Source organism: Gopherus flavomarginatus, chromosome 2 (genome assembly GCF_025201925.1).
Source record: "Gopherus flavomarginatus isolate rGopFla2 chromosome 2, rGopFla2.mat.asm, whole genome shotgun sequence".
In the NCBI taxonomy this organism is placed as follows: domain Eukaryota; kingdom Metazoa; phylum Chordata; order Testudines; family Testudinidae; genus Gopherus; species Gopherus flavomarginatus.
The window spans coordinates 296,893,750-296,917,376 of NC_066618.1; the positions used below are offsets into that span (position 1 = coordinate 296,893,750).

At 50.4% G+C, this 23,627-nt stretch overlaps 2 protein-coding genes across 2 annotated transcripts in view; both read right to left on the reverse strand.

Annotated features, from left to right (window-relative positions):
• The window catches only part of LOC127045386 (lymphocyte antigen 6E-like), an 810,322-nt gene that overhangs the window by 117,773 nt on the left and 668,922 nt on the right, over positions 1–23,627 (reverse strand). The window lies entirely within an intron of this gene.
• ARC (activity regulated cytoskeleton associated protein) lies at positions 487–6,992 on the reverse strand. The gene is made up of 3 exons (XM_050941075.1): positions 3,549–6,992; positions 2,754–2,902; positions 487–2,325 (listed from the first exon to the last, which is right to left on the reverse strand). Exon 1 carries the CDS (start codon positions 6,466–6,468, stop codon positions 5,251–5,253), a length of 1,218 nt encoding a protein of 405 aa, XP_050797032.1. The 5' UTR covers positions 6,469–6,992; the 3' UTR covers positions 487–2,325; positions 2,754–2,902; positions 3,549–5,250.

Sequence of the window (23,627 nt, forward strand, 5' to 3'; positions counted from 1 at the left end):
TTCTGCAGACTTCCTCTCCCTGCAGCCTGCAGGAGCTTTCAACTCTCTGCACCTTCACTCTCCTGCACCCTTCTTCCGTCAGCTCTTTATGGAGAGGCTGTTAATGAGGCACAGATTGACAGGACCTGTTCCCTCTTAAAGGGCCAGGCCATCCTCTAACAGTGACTTAAAGCCATCTTTGTTCTGCATCTCAGACCCATGCAGAGCACAATGTGTTCATAACAAAGACCTGGGCCCCCCTCCCTTTAGTTAAGTAGATTACCTACTGCATCCAGGATGGATCCAGGATCCGCAGGATTAAAGGGAAATATGTACTTTAATTGAGCATTTTGGTCCTGCAGACATGATGGCAGGATTTTAGGAGGTTAAATAATTTCTTTCGGGTGAGCAAATGCAACTTTTCTCAGGCTGGCAGGTACCTAGCTTTGCAGGGAATGAGGCAGGTAAAGAATAGAGAGCAAGAAGCAGAATAGTGTAAGTGGGTGTTTCAGCGTTTTATTAAATAAATCTACAAAAGGCTCTTTTCTAAGAACAGACTTTGCTACAATGGCAAACAGAATGGGGTGTTGTTCTATTGACGGAGTCTAGCGACTGACACCGTTTGGGTGAGTCAGTAACTCCAAGGTGACACATGAGGGATAAACGAGCAGATACAGTCAGTTAGGTCAAGTTATTTCACCTTGCAAACACCTTTGGCTTCCAACCTAATACAGTGAATACAGAGGCCTGTAATGGCTCCACAGAGTCACCTTTTATACAATATCATCTGAATTAATAAGATCTATAGTAAAAATAAACCTATGTAGCAGCTTTGTCAGAGTTAAAATGTAAAATTGCCTAAGAAAATGATACAGGAGTAGAATTCTGTTTAGGTTCCACAGACACAACACACACCAATTCACACACGTCAGTCTGCCCCGGGACAGAAGTACTATGAGTCCTTTCAAGAAGAGCTGATTATATAAGCCGGGATGCTACAATCTGCTAGGAGCAACCAGTGGAATAAAACCAATACCAGAGATCCAGTTCTGCATACTTCTAAAGGTCAGGTGACAAAAATCCCAGGGCCAAAAGGTGCCATGGCTCCGTTTGCTTCATTTATTTAGCAAAGTGAGAATAAATGTTCAGGAAAAGAAAATGCCAAAAGACAATGCCAGTGGATATCGGGGGTCCCTGAAAAAGCCTTTGTACTGAGCACTGCAAAACAAAGGATTTTTACCCCGATGGTCTACCTAGCTGCCAGCTTCCTGTGGCATCCACACAATCTGGTCCCCGGGCATTTTTGCTGACTGATCGTTGGAGTATGCATCAGATATCATCGGTTCAGTCAAAATGTAACAAAATACTGCAGAATTTGGTTATTGGGATTGATTTGGTTGCTCAGCACACGCGCACGCACACACACACACACACACACACGGGACAGGTGGATTTGGAAGAAATAAGAACCAACCTGACCCTTCACTCAACACATGAACCAAAACTTTCTTGAAGTTCAAAAAAGTTGGATCAATTTTCACTCACATGATTGTTTTTCACACACCATTCCACTTCCTGGTTCTGGCCGGAAAGAAAAGCACCAAAGTAGCACAAGAAGCCCAGTTCTTGCAGTAATTCTGGCCCATCCAGAAGCAGGAAGTGCCTATTATCTCACAAGAGGGTCTATTCTTGTGAGCTGACTGGCCCAGTTGTGCAGACTCACATTGTTCAGACAAGCATCTGGCTTCCAGGATGCTTTTCTGAACCCCCAAAGCTATTGCGGTTTGACCACGGCTACCTGCATGAAATGAAACTATCCGCAGTCAGGTCAAATGAGTTAAAACATTAACAACCAGGAGAGTTCTCAGCCCGCTTGGATCTGTCACTTTCAAAAATTGAATCAGAGCAGGATTTTAGTTCGCAACCAAGGATCAATTCTTTCCTCCAGCCCCCATCAGCCTCCAAAACCCCGGGTGCAGTTACGCCTAAATCAGCAGGGAGTATTGCTCAGTTACAGCAATACAACTCCAGCACCTCTGCTGTCTCCAAAGTCCAAGGACCGGCTTGTTCCTTCATGCCCTCTTTTGCCTTTTCTTCCATACAGAGCACCCTCTATTCAACTTGGCCCGGCTTTGGCCAGCGCAATCCCTGGAGCTTTTTCTGCTCAGCGGATGTAGTTCCCCCTTCGTCTCTTCATCGCTGTGTCTTTAAAGCCGCTCTTTCATCCCATCACCTCTTTCTCTGGCAGAAGGCTCTTCTGGGAGCACTGAGCTCTCTCATTTTTCCCAGTGGAAGCAGCGGCTCTCAGCCACACGGAAAAAGTCTCAGCAACAGTAGCAGCAATCCCTAAAAGCAACAGCAAGCAGGATTAAGTGGGGGGTGCGGGATGGAGCAGGGGAGCAGGGGCTGGAGAGAGGGAATACTTTCAGGGCTAGACCACCAGGGTGGAGCCTGGAATCTAGGACCTTGCAGGCTGGGAGGGTCCCAGAGCTCGGGCTCCAACCCCAGTCTGGATGTCTACACAGCCCCGCAGCCCCGGTCGACTGACTCGGGCCAGCCGTGGGTTTTTCTTTTCTGTGCAGACATCCCCTTGGTGGCCTGGGTCAGACCCTGATGGCTGCTTGGTGGCCTGAATGTCATAAGCAGAAGACAAGGCTGTGATGCCCACTCCCCCTATCAGGAATAAACTCCTCTGGGTGGTGCATGCGCTGGCACCAAGCACCCTTCAGGGGGCACTTGGCATTAGACCCTTTAGGAGGCTCCACACTAATTACCTGGTCTGAGTGTTTCCCTCAGGACTCCAGATGAGGCACATGGTGGCTTTGAATTCTGACATCTGCTCCCCCTTAAAATTCAAGCCTCTTTTCTTCTGTGCTAGAAGCAGTGTGGAGTGAATTCTTCAGAGGAGAGGCTGAGTGAGTCACTGTAACAAAGCAGAGAATACCCGTGAGCCACAGTGACAGATACTCCTTTGCACTGACACTCTGTCATCCATTCCCACGCGTCCCAGCTCGCTAGTGTAAAGATCCCCCGTCTGCACTGGCATGCAGTCAAAGCCAAGCAAAGGTGTCTCAGTAGCAAGGAGAGAACGCTTGCCCTCTGTCCCAGACATGGGTAAAGTCTCCAGAACTGAGACTCAACTCATGCTGTGCAGATTACTATCCCCAGAATTTGAACTTAGAAACTTTTAGTCTAGAGGCAGTGGCTTATTCAGCTGTGTCAAAGAGGGAGCTGGTAGGCTGGTTAGCTAGCAGGAGGAGTAATTATCCCTGTTTTAAATGTCCCACCCCTCCCCTCAGGGCATTATCCCACAGTTCAATGCATTTAATTTCCCTTTGCTCGATCCGCTCCCTTTACTCCGAGCTATTATACCCCCTGGGGCCATGCAAAGCAATCTCCATCCCTCTCTCTGGCGTTACACGCTTCAGCGGTGCACCTAAGTTTAGGGACCAAGGTCAGTCTTGGTGCAACGCCCCTGGCTTCAGTATTGTGGGCCCCCCGGAGCTGAGTTAGCTCCTATGACACCTGCCTTAACACTTGCTAATTGCAGAGTAGAGAAGCTGTCTTACCTTCAGCCTCTGGGAAGGTGTCACACCCAAAGGCTTTCAGAGCCACCTGGGCAGCTGCGGAGTCCCAGGGAAATTCCAGCTACTCCTTGTAGTTTCTCTTTTCCTCTCACATGCTGATGCTGCATATTAAATCAGGTGATGGATACTATGCAGTTGCTGAAGTGCGGCTGTCGGTGGTGTAGGGCACTGTTGCTGGCACGCCCCCAGTAAAGCCTTCCTCAGTATGTTACCCAGGCCTGATGAGCAAGAAGGTCCAAATGTCCTGTCTCAGAGTCCCATCTTCATGCTTTAGTCAAAGTGCAGCCAGTTCTGGTCTTTGATATTTAACATGGAAAAGTAGCACAGAGCCCAATTCCAGCTCCATCTAGTACCAGCTTGCAGAACGAAGGGGCTGGTTTAGAAAGTCCATCAGTTTTAGACATAGTTGAGCCATCAGACTCCTCATACCTAGGACATCAGAGCTTCCAAAAGCAACGTGTGTGTAGATCTGCCATAAAGGAGTCTTCTTTGCAAGCAGGGTCTGGGACCCAACACATGTAGCACCTCTTAACTTTGTTTCTGCTTTCCTGTGGCAAAGTCCCACAGAAACAGACTGCTGATGTCCTACTGTCCTGGCATCTCCAATGGAGGGGCCTTGCTTTGCTGCTTGGGGGAAATTTGCTCTGAGTTCAGGGTGTGTTTGTTTGATACAAAAAAAATAGGAATTTACCCCTGTACAACGTTGGTGCCTTGTCTGATTGCCCCATTTCACGTCCCCCAAAGTAGAAAGATCTCTGGTTTATTTCCATTAATCTGCCTGGTCCTTAATCTGAGATAGAGAAGACTAATGCAGCAAGAAACAAAGGTTTAGTTGTGCCCAGTCTAGTGGTGAAACAGCACGTGCTGAATTGTCACCTGGAGGGATGGCGGGGGAGAGAGTTTGGGCTTCCCTCCCCGTGACAGCAGCAGACATGGGATGAAATTTCCCTTGTTGCTGCAACAGCTTTTTGGCATGAGTAACCCACGAGGAGAGAAAGAGCTGAGAACGGGAGAGAACCACTGGGATGAAAAATGAGAGCAGGTGCCAGGTGACATACAACAGCAGGTGGTAAAATTGATCAAACCCATTAAAGTTGCCATTTGCCGCAGCTCTAGGCTCACTTCAAAACCATTATGAACTTTTAAAAAGTTTCCTCCCTGAAGCTATGGTGGGAGGTTGCGAGGGAAGCAGAAGCCAGTGGCTTCCTCTTGGGTGGACAAAGCCCTGTCAGTAAGGCAGAGATGGGCAAGAGTCAAAACAAAGATGTTCCACTGAGGAAGGGGACCCCTCTCCAGAGGATACGAGACTGGTGGGTCGGTGGGAAATCTTGGTCATTAGCTGCACCTGTCTGAAGTCCTTGAAAGGTGCCAACATAGGGTGGCTGCCTCTGCAGGGGGGAACTGTCTAGCGTCCTACCGGGAGTAGCATAAAACTGCCCACCCCACAGTGGTTAAAATAGTATCCTCAGACTTGCCCCCACCGCGTCACATGACTTGGGTGAGGCGGGCAGCTACGTTCTCACGTGGCCCATCCATAAATAAAGTTCATTCCTCTGCCGAGGACCACTGGACTGAGTCCAGCCATGACTGGTCACAGCCAGAACCTCTCGCTAAGGAGAAGCTTCCTAAATCAGCCCGCTCCACACCTTTGTATAATACAGGCCAATCCCTTACTTATACTAGCTCATATCACCGTAGCTGGTGGGGTAGGGGGCTCGGGTTGCGTCTCATCACTGGCAATGGGACTAGCTGTGGTTGAAGGTGGCAAGCTATCAACTGAGTCCCGTGGCTGATGCTCTGGGGTTCTCTGTGGGGTTGGCTCTTCCGACTGGTCGAAGTCACTTAGGACTTCCTTCCCCCGCTGAATCAACTGCTCTAAGGTCTTGGGCAAGGGGTGACTCAGAAAGTGCTTGAATTTGGGCCGGAGGGTGCCTACCACATACTGGATAATCTCCTCCTCCTCTGCATCAGTGTAGAGTGTCTGATACAGGTCTCTCTTACGCCAGAGGAACTCGTCCAGGGGTTCCCCCTGCTTCTGGGGTAGATCCAGCTCCCTTTTGATGGCATCCCTGGTCAAAGTGCCCTCGCTGTACTGCAGGAATTCCTTCTTGAACTCCACCCAGTTCTTGACCGAGTCCTGCTTGTATTCCCACCACTTTTTAGCTGGGCCGTTCATGTGGTTTTGGATCTGAGAGAGCCAGTACTCCTCCGTCCCTCCCACCTGCTTCAGATATTCCTCCAAGTGGCTCAAGAACTCCCGAGGGTCCTCAAAGATCTGGGTCTCCACCGGGGAGGCCGGAGCATCCTCCGGGGCAGTGATCCACTGGTAGGAGTCGTGGGGCTGGGGCATGCTAGTTATCTCCCCGGGAGAGGGAGTCAGTGCGTACATCTGGCTCATGTCAAGGGCGTAATCGTAAATCTCCTCGTCATTGCCCCTGCTCTCCGGGCCTCCCACCCCAACAGAGACAGTTTGCCTGGCATGGTCTGTGGGGCCATATTTGCCCCCCATAGACTCCAGCCGGTCTGCCCATTTCTCCAGGCGGAAGAACACCTCCCTCCAGACATTCATCTCTCTCTTAACCCACCTCTCCAGGTGGGCAATGGTCTCCTGGCATCTGGCCAGGCAGGCCTTGATGGACTTTTTCCACCTCTGGTTGTCCGTGGATGGGACATGGTCCTCCAGGTTATTCTCTAGCTTCCCCACTGATTTCTGCAAGCCTTTCAGCTCCCGTTCCACCTGCTTGGACACCTCCGTGAGGAGGTGCCTGTGGGTCCTCCTGACATGCTCCAGCATCTCAGCCCTGCACTTCCCTATCTGCAGGATCACATTGGGCTTATTGACTACTCCACGGTGCCCCTGGAAGGTGTGGACGCTCCCATTGGTGATGCTATCCAGCTGCATGGTACCTGTGGCGTGAGCAGGCTAAACCAAGCAGCAACGCAACAGAGCTAGAGGTAAAACCCTAGTGGTTACCCCGGGGCTTTTAATTTAGAGACACTCCCACCCTGCTTTTAAATCCTCTACCGAAAGGCACACACCGCCCCCTCTTGCCTCCTCAAGTACGCCTCACACAAACACAACCGAGTCAGATATCACCCCAAGGAGAGCTGTCCGGTCCCCTTTGCAGCCAGCAGGAGTCGGTGGCAAATTCGTTCAGGCTGCTCCCAGCGCGCTGGTCCCACGTGCCTCAGGTGACACCGTCACGGCAGTGAGCGTCTAGGAAAGAGAGGGCGTCCCGGCCTGGGATCTCCCACCGCGTCCGGTGTCTTCCACTCCTCGTCCGGAGTACGGGATCTTAATCGGCCGAGAGTTCCCTCTGCTCAAACACACACACAGCTAGAAGCAGCTTGCTAAGATCCTAGCAATTTCCAATCTGCTGTTAACTTTGAGTGCCAAGTGCCGGGTGAAAGCGATAAAGAGCTCGTTCGCTTCCCTGTCGGAACTGCTACTGTCTCAGGCATTCCCTTGTACTTATACCTCGCCCGGCTCCACATGTGGGTGGCACCCTGCCTCTTCCTCCACGCTCAGCTCTGCGCTCATTGGAGGAGAGCGGGCCCGGTGGCTGTGGCAACACAAATCTTGGCAGCCCTCCCTCTGCTTCCCGCCCCCTCACGCACACCCCCAGCCTCAACGCTGAGAAGTGCTTGAAAGGTTCTGGAGACAGTTGGATGGATGGATGAGTAATCCCACCTTCTGCCTTTCAGCTCCCAGAAAGCACTTATTCATCCCTCAACTATTTACTCAGCAAGGTCATCATTAGCATGCTTCCCCCAGCGGCACTCACAGAGGGGGGAAATGCATATGAATTCAGTGTGTCACACCAAGCCAGCCGCCCACAGTCCCTTGCCCACCCCCTGTACTCCCCCCCCACACACACCCACACACACACACACCGGCAATTGTTGAAAATTGTGATAATTCAGCAGAAAGGAGAAAGGGGAGGGAGAGGAGTGGACGGAGCCACTGGGATTCAAATGAAAACACTCTGGAATTTCTAAAGCTCTGGTAGGTGGGAGTTGTTCCAGCCATTTAATGACACCAGGCCAGCTGCTATCTTGGGGATGGTTGTGATGGAGGGAGGGAACGGAGAGGAGAGGGGAAATCTCATCTAGGTTTTCCACCAAATTAAATCCGCCCATCCAAAGTGCGTTCCTTACTAAGCTTGAATCAGATGCTTTAATTGTTCTGCCAGCCCACAGACGCAGATGGAGCTGAATTTGTTCTTGGCAAGGCAGGAAAGCCAACCATAAAAGGAGACCGGGGCCTTATATAACCGAAGGATGAAGGATTCCCTTCCAGAGAGAGTTCCCTTCCGGAAGAGCTGTCATACGGCTTGGGGGAGTGGTGGGGTGAGTGCGTGTGTCTCCTTGTTCCAGGGAGGAGGGAGCTGTCCTGGGCTGCTTACTCAGAGGGTTTGCAGTGTTATGTAACGAGGTGGCTCATACCAGTCTCCAGTGGCTGTCTCCCCCCTACATTCTGGGCAGCGTGCCAGCCATGCCAAGGCAGTGTCCGCACCAGGCTATTTGCCAAGCGTCTCCTGCAGTCACTAGGGCTGGTTCAGCTCTGACTCTGGCAGGGAGAGCGGGAGCCTGAGCACGGACAGGATGCCAGCAGTTGCCAGCGTTTTAACAACCCCCTGCTCAGAGGAGAGCCAGCCGACACAGTTGTTCAAAGGCTGGTGGTCTCTGGCGCTCCCACGGGAGCTGGGGTGACAATATGTAGACCAGACCATAGTGGCTGAGATCAAGCCACACAACTCCCAGCTGGTGCCTGACGCACCCTCCTTTCCTGGCATGTTGTGATGTGACATGCCACGGACCTAGGGTGCTTCTCTTCCTCCTTTGGTCCCGTAGTAGCAGGTATCCAACTGCCAGAATCACCAGCTGCCCTCTATGCCCCTCCGGCCACAGGCCTGATATCCTAGGGATCCTGCCTTAAACCTCCCTGGCTGATAAGAGGCTAGTTTCAAGGATTTCATGGAGTCATGGAAGTTAGAGAAGGAAAAGGACAATCCCACGTGGGTAGCACCGGGTCGTTCCTAGAGGACAAGCTTAGGTGTTCTATGCAGCCTATGTCCCATGTGGTGATTTAGGTGAGTGCATCGGATTACGAACCCAGTTTTCAAGGGTCTTGCTTTGCATGCCCAGTCACCACAGGTGTGCACATAATTGGGGAACTGCTTGCACAACTGCCACAACACAGTACACACTTTGCACACCTAACTGGACACCTGCCCCTGTGCAACGCTTCTCCCCCATCTTCCACTGCATGCACGTGCGCGCGCGTGCACACACACACACACACACACACACACACACACACACACACACACACACACACACACACACACACACACACAGGGCTAGCTCCATCCCAGCTGTGTCCCACTGAACACTGGAGTTACACCAGCAATGAACTTGTGTCTCACAAACCCCACGCCCAAAGCCCGAGTCGCCAGGAGGTTAGGATGGGTCCGGATGGTGCTTTGAATTCAGTTTGTCTGATTCTAGCTCTGCTTTCTGCAGTGTGCTGGTTCCCTCCCGAGCTGTTTGGCTTTCTGGGGCCTGGGGAGTGGGGGTTCCTTCAGGGCTTCCTGGGGAATGTCTGGCTGGTGGAAAATACCATGACAACTGTTTTCCTGGTATTGCTAATTAAAGGAAGGTGAGTAGGCAGCAAGGAAGGAAGGAAGGGAGCCGGAAGCAAAGGGAAGGAGAAAGAGAACTGGCACAGACACAGAGGAATGGGGACAGTGGGAGAGACAGACCGAGACAGACCCAGCCAGAGGGTCGCTGGGACCATGGAGAGGGACAAACAAGAAGAGCGGGGCCAGGAGGATCACAGGGAAAGGAGACTCTGAGGCCTAGTTATTATGATTGCCACTGTTTATTGCTGGCCACCATGGTGCTCAGCACTGAGCTAAGACACACGGTGCACTTGTGCGCAGGCTGATCAGAAGAAGACAGGAGCCGGGGAGAGGATGACAAGCTGGAGAGCAGAACAGAAGGGGAGGTGAGAGGCTCTCACTCGCCCTGTCACCGGTGGAGCCGAACCAGCACTAGCAAGCAGAGGAGACACTGCGCAAAGGGAGATGAGAAAACCCAGGGTGGGCAGTGAGCGGCCGGCTCCCATACTGCTGACAGAGGGGAGGGGAGCAGAAAGAAAGAAAGAAAGGGAAGGAGGGAGGGAGGGAAAGCAAGCTAAATAGAAAGAACAGGATTCATCTTTCACTGACATTGTGTAAACTGGGGTTTATTCCCCTGGGGTTTATTCCCTTGTGTGAGATCAGAATCAGGCACAAAACATCCAAAGAGGGGAAAAGGGCTAATTAGGCTGACCCCCAAACGAGTGCACTCTGGGAGAGAGAGCGCTGAACACCCACACAGACAATCAAAAAGACAATGGGCCGGACTGATTCCCGGAGCAGCTCATCATTCTCCAGTGGAGTCGCCTCAGGGCTGAGTTTGAGCCTGTATCTTTAAGAGTGTGGGCTCCCCCCAGAACCCTGGACTCCCCAGGGCTCAGTAGCCCCCCAGTGCTGCTACAGGGCTGCTACAGGAGGAGCAAGAGGCAAGCAGTGGGGAAGAGCTCCCTGTCCACCTGTGGTGGGGTGCTACAGCTCCCTGCATGTGCTAGGGATGTGCAGAAATGCTGCCTGCAGTCCCCTGTGCCACACGAGATGTTTCCCCTGGGACATCAGTGGCAGTTGTCACCCAAAAGGAAAACCGCCTATCACAATGAGTTTGTGTGGGTCCTGTATTTACCATAAAGGGAGGCTGAATGGCCAGCTGAAATAACTTGGGCTTGGCACACCTGGTTTGAATCCCAGTTGCACCGCTAACTCTCCTTGACCCTGGGGAGAAATGTTCTCCGTGCCTCAGTTTACCCATCTCCAAGACAGATGCTGTGTGCTAGGCTGCAGGAGAGCAGCTCAAATTAAGGTGCTAAAGGAAAGCACTGAGGCTGTGTAGTGAGGCGCCCAGCTGAGAACAGCCAGAAGGTGCTGCATTTGCAGTAGCAGCACTGCCTGGAGCCTTACTGTGAAGACTAGCAACATGATCTAGTCTGCAGCAGAGCTGGCCCTAACTCGACTGCAATCACATGGTGGGATTGCAGCTTGAACTGAGCTCCGGAGTTAGCTCTGAGCTAGCTAGCTCAGGTTCCAGAGCTGCAAAGGCGAGACAGCGTGAACTTCTGCACGGGCTGTGCAAACCTGCCCCCAATCCTGGGGAACTATTCAGGAGGTTGCCTGTGATTCCCAGATTCCAAGACCAGCGGGACCTTAGTGATCATCTAGCCTGACCTTCTGCATAGCACAGGGCAGAGAACTGCCCCAAATCAATTCCTAGTGCATACTGCTTAGAAAAACAGCCAGGCTTCATTTACAAATCGTCAGTAGTGGAGAATCCACCATGATCTTTGGTAAATTGTTCCAGCGGTTAATTACACTTGCTGGTAAAAGTTTCTGTCTTATCTCCAGTCTGAATCTGGCCTACTTCAACTTCCAGCCATGTTAGATCTTCCTCTGCTAAACTGAAGAGCCTGTTATCAGTCTATATGGACTGGAGGTCCATATAGACTATGATCAAGTCACCCCTTAACCTCTTGAGTCTGTCTATAAAACATGCTTTCTAATCCTTTAGTCATTCTTGTGGCTCTTCTATGAACCTCTCCAATTTATTAGCAACCTCCTTCAGGAGGGAGAAAAATTGTTCTTCTTAAACTCTCAGGATAGGACAAGAAGCAACGGGCTTAAATTGCAGCAAGGGCAGTTTAGGATGGACATCAGGAAAAACATCCTAACTGTCAGGGTGGTTAAGCACTGGAATAAATTGCCTAGGGAGGTTGTGGAATCCCCATCATTGGGGATTTTTAAGAGCAGGTTAGACACCTATCGGGGTGGTCTAAATAATACTTAGTCCTGCCTTGAGTGCAGGGGACTGGACTAGGTGACCTCCTGAGGTCCCTTCCAGTTCTATGATTCAATTGCAGCCACCCAAACTGGGCACAGGATTCAAGCAGCAGTTGCACCAGTGCTAAGTTCAGGGGTAGAATAACTTCTCTGCTCCGACTTGAGCTTCCCCTGTTTGTGCAGCCCAGGATAGCATTAGCCCTTTTGGCCACAGCGTCACACTGGACATTCGTGTTCAGCTATTTATCCACTACAACCCTCAAAGCTTTTTCCGAGTCACTGCTTCCCTGTCCCCTGTCCTGTAAGCATGGCCTACATTCTTTGTTTTTAGATTTATGCATTAGCCACAGTATAACACATATTATATTATTTGCTTGTGCCCTGCGTACCAAGCAATTCAGATTCCTCAGTGACCTTTTCTCTTCTTTATTTACCACTTGGCCACACCCCAAGACTCCAGTAAGTCACAAGACAGTTGACTTCTTCTAACACTGAACAAGGAACTTTACTGGAATAAAGAAAACAGTGGGCTTGTCTTCACTGCAACGGTTAGCTTGAGCGACGCCTCTCCGCCTAGCCTTGCAAAACACTGGAGCTGCCCGGTGGGACTAGATTAGCGGTTGGTGAGTTGTAGTAACTCCAGCTGGAGCTGCATCACCACTGCATTACTGGCTGGAGTGTCAGCCACACCGGAGCTTCGGCCTTCCCACGTCCTGGATGGGGCAGAGAGCTGGAATTTAAAGCACCACGTAACTCAAGCGAGAGATGTTTGTGCATGAGCGGAGGGGCAACACTGGGGTTATAGTTTGAGCTGACAAACCCACAGCATTATCCATAAGCTGCCCAGCCTTTCTCCCTCTTTCACTGCAGAGGTCACATCTCCAGCCTCAACCCACCAGCCCTCCTGCTATAGATTTATGGAAACAGCGCACACGCCCTCTCAGCTCTGCCTGTGGCAGAAAGTTGGCCAGTGGGTTGTTTTCTTTTGGAAGCAACGTCTGCAGGAAGGGTGGTCGGAAGGAGAAACAGAGATGTGTAAAAAAAAATAACAACAATAATATTACATTTAGAGTACAGTCGAGCGCTCTAGTCACCGTCTCCAAGCCGGGAACATTTCAAACCACACTCAGAACACACAACATACCAACCACAACACAAATTCACATCAGTGCCTGCACTGTTCTTGCCGCCTCAGAGTGGGCGCCCACTGTACTTCTTTGTTGAAACCCCCTCATTTTGTGGCAGCAGGGAGCTCGCAAGTGGGGGACATCAGAGGATAAGTGCTTTATTGGTATTAATTATTATTATTATTGACAATAGCTGGGAGCAGGGAAACCTGCGAGTTCTTCCAATTTTTTCCCACCAACTAGCACTTCCTTTTGGAGCCAGATAAATCTTATTCCAGCATTAAAAAAAGAAAAAAAAATTCAGAGCGGCCTTTACTTTCTAATGCAATGTTTTTTGGTTTTGTTTCCTTGGTAGGCAGGGAAAATATTAACAAGCGATTGATTATCCTGCTCTTACCATTGCGTCCGCACAGCGTCAAACCAGCAGAGGCATAATCAAGGAAACAAACTCATTCTCTTTATTATTTTTCCTGGGTTTTTTGCCTTTCCAATCTGAACAGTGCCCTTGACTGTTCTGACACTGATAGGATTAATGTGATAATAGGGACGTAGCTAAATTGGCCTGGTATATTTGTCATGTATCAAGCTGATTAGCTGAGAGGGGACACGTCCGTTGCTAGAAAAGTAACCAAGCCACATTCGGATCTTGTTTACATTGGTGAAAATCTAGACTAATGTCAGTGAAGTCAATTGAATGACTCTAGCTCGGCATGGGTGTAGTGGAGCGTGGAATCCGGGCCCCATTGATTAGCTGGGGTTATTTTTAAGTGTGTACTCCTCTTCCTTTGAGCACTGAATTGTCTGTCCACTGTTTCTGAATTATGTAAGTATTAATGCCTCTTCAACAGTAAATTTTAAAATGATGGGGAGGAGGCATTGTGGTTTGATTTCCAGCCACCCCAGGGCCTGGTTTTCATCAGTGGGCGAGATTACACTGACTGCATCTGCAGAGTTCTCATCAGTCGCTATTGTAAAGTGTTGCTAACCTGAGCCCGAACCAGCTTTGCATCAAAGTCATCCAGGGACATGATAATCATCCAGGTCCTTGCAGCTAATTAAAAGTGGCACTTTCACGTTGGCACTTGCATTAGAATGGACAAATAAACAGCCTACGTGGTGTCCTTGATGCCTGCACTGGTATCACAGCATTCCTATGGGGACGGGGTTGTGTCGGCACCATTCCCACTGTCCTAGCACCTGCAGGGAGCCCGTGGTGGGTCTGGGGGTCTCTTGTGGGGCTGGAGTGGGCTGTGGCCTGGGTACTATCCCCTCTCCGACATGTTGATACATCAGCAGAATCCCCCAGTACTAGGGAATCCCCTTTACAGAAGGCAGGAGATGCCTTGGCAGCATGGGTAAGCAGTGGACATCTGGGCACGTGGGCCCAGAATCAAGAGAGGGCACAGAGTGATATCACCTGAGAGCTGCAGGATCTGGAGGTCAACCCCTTGCTCGTTCCATGGGGCAAAGGATGGGCCAATGCTGGGGCAGGAGTTTAACCTCACCAGCGCCTGTCTCCATGAAACAGTCTGGGAGAACCCCATGAGAGGAGCTCCATCCACATCACCAGCATGACCTGGCCCTGCAGCTGGCTTAACCAGTGCACTAGCTAGCCCAGGGAAGAGAGGGCTTGGCTGGGACACTGTGCTTGGCTGATCCTTGATGGTCTTTTATAGCCCTGTGTGGCTGCTGCAGCCTGACATGGCTACTCAGGGTCACTGGCCTGCACAGAGCTACAGCAGGCTCAGGGTCATGCACAGGTGAACTTAAAGCCACCTGTACTCTGCACAATGCATAGCTGTGGTCCGTAACTGGTCTGCATAATACCCAAATCCAATTCATCCAGCAGAGTGGGGTTGCTTGACTTTGGCTTTGGAAGCTCCTGGGTAACTAGAAAAGCTTTTCTGAACACTGTTGGAGATCTCAGTGTTGCCAGACTTCACCCATCTTGTGATGGTCAATGCTTTTTCTTACAGCATCAGCTCCTGGAGTCATGTTATTACACGAGAATCTCAGTTTACACTAAAAAAAAAAAAAGTAAGACTCTGGCCCTTCGTGACTGGGGAGAAAAACTGGAAAGTGGAAACCCTAAAGGTTAAAAAAGAACAGATGGCAAATAAAAGTAGCCCAACCTTTCTGATTTTTAAGGTAATTGCATTAATTTGGGGGTCTGAGTTTTGAACACTTGGGGCTGACAAGACTGAAATCCCTGGTAACCATAATCAACAAAACACTCCTGCCAATAGAGCCTGCTTTTGAACTGTGAGAGACGGGGATCAATTTGCTCTTTCGCATACACTCTCTCAAGTCAGGCTTAAATGTGAAGCCTCAGTCAGTGCCTGCAGCATATTAGAAAGTTTGTGATCTGACCCTCAGCTAGCGTGCGCTGAGGTTAACAGAGCTACGCCGGCTGACAATCTGGCCACCGGCTCTTGTCTCTGATTTCCACCTGTGGCCTTTACATTTTGCTGTGCTCCCCTCTTTGCCAGGAGGGCCAGGGTCAGTGAAAAGGGGGACAAGGGGAAACAGGAGCTTCCCAGGGTAATAATAACAAAGACACCCAGCTCTTGCTCAGCAGACCTCAAAACACTTCACTGGGAAGTCACTATTAATACTGGTCCCATTTTACAGAAGGAGAAATGGAGGCACTGGCCCAGGAGCTAAGACTAGAACCAACCCTGAGGCCCAGGCTAGGGAGCTACTCACTCCACTAATTAAGTGGGCTGCATTAATTTACCAAGCCTCTTGTGCTGGCTAAACACTTATTCCAGCCCACTAGGCTGCATGCCAACAAGTGTCAGTATCCAGCCAGCTGCCCTCTCAGCAATAGCCACTGCAACACAGACTAACCCATGGCGTGTGCTGAGGTTTGTTTATGTTCCCTGTTTTGCTTGCTGCTGCCTTTCACCGCTTTTTGTGTTTTGTTTAACCCACAGTGTGAGTGCTTGCTTCTCTGATCAATGCTACTTCCAGCTTTATCCACTGGCCTGCTCTAGCCAGTGGGAGTTTCAGCTTGATTAAATGCATGCAGCCGCCTTCTGTTTGCTGAGACTTGCAGCTGAGTAGCTGGTTCCAGGGTGCAGTGGGGATGGAGAGGAAGGGAAAAGTTACTTCCTGTGGTCAGGAGGCCTGATTCTGAGCTTTCTTAGCCTGGTTTTACACAAGTGCAACTCCACTGACTTCCGTGGACAATTTTAAGGTAATTGCATGAATTTGGGGGTCTGAGTTTTGAACACTTGGGGCTGTGACTACTTTTGGACTTATAGCAGTGTAAATGAGAGGCAAATCTGGCCTCGTGAGGAGCAGGAAGGAGACTGAGGGGAGACAAGAGGAAGAGAAAGGCAGCGACGGCTCTGGGTAAGGAGACTGATAGGTGAGGTTGAGCTCTAATGCGGGTAGCGGCTTATCCCACATCTGCCTACTGTGGGTTTCTGGCACCATCTCCTGAAGCACCTGGTGCTGGCCTCCATTGGAGACAGGATACACAGTGGATGGACTGTGGTCTGATCTAGTCTGGCAATTCTGGAAGGCAGGAAAAAAATGCAATTAAAAACCCTCTTGACTTGTAATTACCTGTGAGACTGGTTAGATCACAGAAACCCCCTGTGAGCTGCCACCCAATGTGCCAAGACTACTTCTACTCCTGCTTTCCCTGCCAGCTCAGGACTCCAGCATCATGTCTTGCTGAACCAGACACTCCTGTCTGCTCCAACACAGACCCAGGGTCTTAATTACTTACCCCAAAGCTGCAGGTTTACCTGAAAGCAGCTCACAGAAGTGTTCCTGTCTTTAACATTCAGATGCCCAACTCCCAATGGGGTCTAAACCCACATCAATCCGCTTTACCTTGTATAAAGCTTATGCAGGTTAAACTCATAAATTGTTCACTCTCTATAACACTGATAGAGAGAGATGCACAGTTGTTTGGTCCCCAAGGTATTAATACATACTCTGAGTTAATTAATAAGTAAAAAGTGATTTTATTAAATATAGAAAGTAGAATTTAAGTGGTTCCAAGTAGTAACAGACAGAACAAAGTAAGTCACCAAGCAAAATAAAATAACACACACAAGTCTATGTCTAATCAAACTGAATACAGATAATCTCACCCTCAGAGATGCTTCAGTAAGTTTTTTTCCTCAGACTGGACACCTTCCAGGTCTGGGCACAATTCTTTCCCCTGGTACAGCTCTTGTTCCAGCTCAGCTGGTAGCTAGGGGATTCTTCATGATGGCTACTCAACCTTGTTCTGTCCCATCCCTTTATATATCTTTTGCATAAGGCAGGAATACTTTGTCCCTCTGTAGATTCCCACCCACCCCTTCCTTCTCAATGGAAAGACACCAGGTTAAAGATGGATTCCAGTTCAGGGGATATGATCACACGTCACTGCAAGATTTCATTGCCCACTTGCCAGCACACACGTATACAGGGAGACTTACAGATAAAACACACCCATCTGCAGACAACTGGCCTGGTTAATGGGAGTCATCAAGATTCCAAACCACCCACACTTTGCATAATTACAATAGGCCCTCAGAGTTATATTTCATATTCCTAGTTTCAGATACAAGAGCGGTACATTTATACAAATAGGATGATCGCACTGAGTAGTTTATAAGCTTTGTAATGGTACCTTACAAGAGACCTTTTGCATGAAGCATATTCTAGTTACATTATATTCACTCATTAGCATATTTTTATAAAACCATATAGACTGCAATGTCACAACCTGATTTTGCAGACCTGTCTTATAATGTTGCAAGCCTGGAGGTGGCAATAACTGGACCCATTAGTTGCTGCAATGTGACACCCTGTGATGTTTCTCTTGTGTGTGTATATACCATATAGGCAGCAGCTCTGTGCCTAATAATTGATTCAGCCGCAGAGACTCACAGGCAGGGAGAACAAACTTTCAGTGGTATGGTCAGTTTCTAAATAAACCTTCATCTCAACGAACAACAAAGCATGTCTCCAAGATCTAATGGCCTATATGTTCAGTTAAACTTGTAAAATCACCTGTAACTCTTTTCAGCTTGGAAAAGAGACGACTAAGGGGGGATATGATTGAGGTCCATAAACTCATGACTGATGTGGAGAAAGTAAATGAGTAGGAAGTGTTATTTACTCCTTCTCATAACAAAAGAATAGGGGCCAACAAATGAAATGAATAGGCAGCAGGTTTAAAACAAACAAAAGGAAGTATTTCTTCACACAACGCAGAGTCAACCTGTAGAACTCTTTGCCAGAGGATGTTGTGAAGGCCAAGACTATAACAGGGTTCAAAAAAGAACTAGATAAGTTAATGGAACATAGGTCCATCAATGGCTATTAGCCAGGATGGGCAGGGATGACGTCCCTAGCCTCTGTTTGCCAGAATATGGGAATGGGCAACAAGGGCTGGATCACTTGATGATTACCTGTTCTGTTCATTCTCTCTGGGGCACCTGGCATTGGCCACTGTCAGCAGATAGGATACTGGGCTAGATGGACCTTTGGTCTGACCCAGTAGGGCCATTCTTATGTTTTTAACAGTGTCAGGACTGGGGTGTGGGTGGTCAGACCTAATGGTTGGAGCCACAGCAGTCCAGAATCAGAAGTCAGAGCCAAGAGCCGGGAAGCGAGCAGGGGAACAGGCAGGACTGGACTAGAGCAGGACAACAACAAGGCTAGGAAAAAGGCAGGCACAGGAACCTCACTTCAGCCATGCAGGCTGTCCTACCGCAAGCCAGTCTGCCTCGAGGCTAGTCCTCAGGCTTGGCTGACAGGTCTCAATCCTGACCCAAAGCTGCTTAACTCCTTTCACCAGCACTAAATTCACCAAGGGCCAGATTATGAATGTGTGTGTGCAAGGGAGGGGGGAAAGCGAGCTTCCCCACCTTCTCCTCCATTGCCTGCTACCGCTCTCCCCAAAGGGGGTCATGCCTCCCTGAAGCACAGCGCCTCCTGCTGGTCCCGCCAGGGCAGTGCAGCACTGCCCCATGGCCAGTGAGGGCCAACCTTCACAATGCCATACAACTCAACAGCTCGCTCCTGAACCCAGCCAGAGGCTGAGGGAGAGTCCTGCTCTGAGGAAAGGCCTGCACCAGGGGCTGTGTGTGTGGAGGAGTGTGAGCTGCTCTCAGCCGAACGACAGACTTGTAGGTAACGGAGAATGATTCAGCCTGGGGGCAGGTCCCCACTGCACCACAACCGCCCCGGATGACCCCGAGCAGATCACTGGATCTCCCTGGGCTTCATCTGGGAAGTGAGGATAACCAGGCCTCCCTTTGCCTGTTGGCTGCCTGGGGCAGGTGTTGGCAGCTATGGGTCAATACAGCGCCTGCGGGGCCCTGATCTCAGCACTACCAGGACACAAATAATTCCAGAGGCATCAGGTCTTTGGCAAGGCTCGTTTGCTGCTCACGAGTGTCTTCCTCCATTTCACCCAGAATAGCCTGTGTTACCACTTGACCTTACGAAGCAAAGGCACCTCGGGGGGGAGGATATCTGGATTTCCCTTTTTTCTGTCAAGTTTTCCCCAGCACCTGCTTGGAACGCCCTGGAGAAAAGGGCCGTCCGGGGGGGGGCGGGGGTAAGTGTGGCAATTTGCCCCAGACCCTGGGCCCCACAGTGGCCCCCACAAGAATATAGTATTCTATAGTATTGCAACTTTTTTCTATGGAAGTGGCCCTGGAAATTGCTTTGCCCCAGGCCCCCTCAATCCTCTGGGCAGTCCTGCTGGAGAAGCAAGTTGGTCTGGTCTGTATCTGCTCCCTGCCTTAGTGAGGCTCAAAGCCGGAGTGGGGAGAGACTGAGAGGCAGGAGGGGGAGCGAGAGGATGACAGGGAAGGGGGGTGAGGCGTGGGAGGGGTAGACGCGTGGGCTGAGCGTGAGTGACAGGTGTAGAGAAAGCGATCTCCTTGACTCCCAGACTCCTGAATGTGCTGCTGTCATTCCGTGCAAACACCCTCACCCCCACATGCTTCCCCTGCTCTGAAAAGCAGTGAGCCACCCTGAGACAGTCACAGGTGAGAGGAGGAATGCCTCAGAGCCATGGGGAGAGGGAGCGGAGATGCCATCCTGCTGTGTAGCCACCTCCCGCTGGACACTGCTGAGAAATCAGAGCCCCTAGCCTGGGTGGGCCATGCCCTGACAGACAGCTGGCCTGTCTCTGTCACGCTTGGCAACACTTGTCATGCCCAGAAAGCCTCCTCAAATTGAATGGAGAGCAATAGGGATGGGAACAGCATGAGAGGGGGAGCTTCTGAGCCCCCTTCCCCCGGCGCTGCTCCCCGACTGGCATCCTAACAGCAAGCCGAGGTTGTTACGTACCCCCAGGGGAAAGCATATACCAGCCCCACGCCCAGGACTCGGGCCAGCATGAACCCGCTGTTGTCTGTGCTGTCACTTCCCTACGCTCTGCTTCTTGGTCTGTAGCTCAGAGACCTGGCCAGCCAGGTGCTCAGCATCCCCAACCCCTAGCAAATCACCAGAGGCGGAAGACACCGAGTGCCTTGCCAGCACCTCCCAGGGCTGTACATTCGTAAGCTCTTGAGGGTGGGAATCTGGGCACTGTGGGCAGCCCATCCTTAGTGAAGAGAGCAGCCCCACTGACATCAGTAATAACTCACATGAGGAAGGGTTTGCAGGATCATGTCTACACAGCACCTAAAGACTATAACAGGGTTCAAAAAAGAACTAGATAGATTCATGGAGGATAGGTCCATGAAAGACTTCTAACCAGGATGGGCAGTGATGGTGTCCCTAGCACAGGGGTAGGCAACCTATGGCATGCATGCCAAAGGTGGCACGCAAGCTGATTTTCAGTGGCACTCACACTGCCCAGGTCCTGGCCACCGGTCCAGGGGGCTCTGCATTTTAATTTATTTTTAAATGAAGCTTCTTAAACATTTTACAAACCTTATTTACTTTACATACAACAATAATTTAGTTATATATTATAGACTTATAGAAAGAGACCTAAAAACGTTCAAATGCATGACTGGTACATGAATCAGGCTGATTGCCTTCACTGGAGTGTGGCGCTGACTGGGGTTAAGGGCAATTCATGCAATGCTGCCAGATCTGCTGGCACCGGGTGCTCTGTGACGTGGGCGGAGGGCTAACCCAGCCAGGGGCTGACGGAGACACTGATGCAACATTCATTGCCAAGGTGCCAGTGCTGTGTTCAGTACGAGACTGAGAGCTCTGGAAAGACGGACTGGAGCTCCCCTGGAGATCAGGCATCTTCCCCTTTCTCTCAGCCTCAGCGTGTTCCCTGACCTCCATTGATCAGGAAACTACCATCCACTGCCCCCTCTCCGCACAAACACATACACCAGCTCTGAATTTGTTTCCCTTCCGCCAATGGCCCCAAATCCTCCTCCTCAAACCTGCCTAGGCAGGCTGGCAGGGGGCAGAGTGCTAGAGTGTGTCACAGTACAGGGTGCTGGGGCCTGTCCCAGTACAGACTGCGGGGGCATGCCACAGAGCTGGGGCTTGTTACAATCAGGATGCTGCAGCATGCCCTGAGTCAGGGTACCGGGTTGTGTCAAGGAGCAGGATGCAAGGACATGCTGAGGTGCAGAATGTTGGGGCATACCATGGCTTTGGCTGCTAGGGCATCCCAGGGTAGCCCAAGGAAAGGATAGCTCAGTGGTTTGAGCATTGGCCTACTAACCCCAAGGTTGTGAGTTCAATCCTTGAGAGGGGCATTTAGGGATCTGGGGCAAAAATCTGTCTGGGGATTAGTCCTGCTTTCAGCAGGGGATTGGACTAGATGATCTCCTGAGGTCTCTTCCAACTCTGGTATTCTGTGCCAGCTATTGGACTGAGCTTCAGCATAATACACTAGAGCCTGTCACATGCAGGATGTGGCCAGGGTCACATTCAGACTTGATTCAAGAGGGTGGTGCTCGGTCAGCAGCACTACCCCTGCCACCAGCAGCTCTCAGTCTGCTTCAAACTATGACAAAATGCCTCTTTTTCTCCATATTTGGGGTTTCCGGTGCACAGCAGAGACTTTGTTCCCTTTGTCTTTTCTCTCCAATATGTTTGCACGTTGTCTGTGCTGTTTAGAGCAGCTAAAATTATCTCACTGAAGCATCTCCGCTGTCTTCCTTTGTTGTTCATTTCTTTCTGGCTCTTTCCTGCTGGGCAGCTGGAGCCTGTCCCGGTACTTTAAAGAAAAACAATCGTGCAGCTCAGTTAGGTCTTCTTTAGGAACATAGAAGGAGAGGATGATGTGATGAAACCAAAACCACCCAAAGAGTTTTGCGCAGCCTTCAATCACACAACCCGTCCTGCCTGCTTGAGCCTAGTGGACAACTTTTACTAAGTTCTTCAGAAGAAAGTCTCCTTGCTACCCCATCAGCTCCTCAAAATCCCTGCTAATCTGCAGTGGAAGGAAAAATTCTTCCCTGTATCTAATCTGGCAGCTGCTGCATCCCTGTGCATGACAGCATGAATCACCATTGTAAAGTAACAGAATCCATTTCTACATCAAGCTACTGTTAGTGTCCAAGCAATTATCCTTGTTATTCTTTAATCCTGAACCTTATTGTGACACTGGCAGATGAGGTGCCAGCTCATGCCAAGGCCCCTAGACCTCACGGAACAGTGACAAATGCACAGCTGGAAACCAGCCTTGTTCCCCTGTATGTTAGCATGGTTCAAATAGGTGTTACATTGATCAGAATATGTTCAGTGTTTAGATCTGATGAAATGCTTGGAGGATGTTGCATGCCTTGATCTCACTTAGAGCTTCTATAGCCCACGGTATAAAGTTATGTGGAGCACTTGCATTTTAAAGCTCTTTTGTAATTGTGTAATTCACCAAACAGGAAAGACGCATTAATTAATGTAAGTGCTGGTCTTGAAGGCCCATTGAAATCAAATGAGTCATTGTGAAACATCAAAGGACAAAGATTTCACTGATTTCCTCCACCTCCCCACCACACCCAGGAAGAGCAGACAGGTGCAAACGTGTCTCATCAGTTTGATTTCTGGGGGAAGGGAATGAAAATCCTTGACCAGAAGGAGCTGTATCACTATGCGGCTTGGAATTTGGGGATGGCAACGTTTCTAAGCATAAGCAAGGGATCCCCAAGCTGCTTAGCTTGAGTTAGCGCTAAAGGACTTATTGGGTATGTCTACGCAGCAATTAATAACCTGTGGCTGGCCCATGCCAGCTGACTCAGGCATGAGGGGCTCTGGCTGTGGGGCTCTTTCATTGCAGTGTGGACTTCCCAGTCTGGGACCCTGCGAGGTGGAAAGGTCCCAGAACTCAGGTTGCAGCCTGAACCCGGAAGTCTACACGGCAACGAAACAGCCTCATGGGGCATTGCTGAACTAGGCAGAGTTTGGGAATGTTTTACCTGTAGGGGGCCATGTTGACCCCGCCTCCTTGCCACCCCTTCTCTTACCTGCTCCGCCTCTTCCCTGAGGTCGCCACCACCCACCACTGCCTGGTGAGTCCCTCCTCTCCTCTCCTCCGCTCCATCCCCGCTCCGGAGGTCCCCACTGCTCGTATGTCCCTGCGAGGGGAGGCTTGGGGAGGAGGGGGTTGGTAGAGGAGGGTCGTGATGGGTGGGGGAGCCTTGTGGGGGAGCGGAGGTGGAGCAGAGGAGGGACGTGGCGGGAGGTGACGAGGGGGCTGAGCGGGGAAGAGACCCAGCAGGGGCAGGGCCTGGGGCAGAGCAGCTGTGGATTGTTGGCGGGGCCGCGAGTGGAGGAGGCAAGACCAGGAGCTAGCCTCCCACAGGGGAAGCTGCACTCGCTGCCCATGGTTTTACCCTTCCAACCAAACCCCTTTTCTCCACCCCAAAGATGGTTTGTTTAGGAAAAATATTTTAGCATCTCTGGGGCTACTTCTCTAAGAAGCTCACTCAAGCCAGTATGGCAAGGGATATGTGCGTTGGTTATACCAAATGACATGCTGCCTGGCTTTTTTTTTCCATTAGATTGTTTTTCTTTCACACAAATATTCACCTCTCTGCGGCTTTTATTCACACTTTCTCCACAGACATTTTGTTCTCTTCCTA

Excerpts from the sequence above, each read along its gene's own strand:
- ARC (XM_050941075.1), bottom strand. The coding sequence starts at position 6,468 with ATGCAGCTGGATAGCATCACCAATGGGAGCGTCCACACCTTCCAGGGG.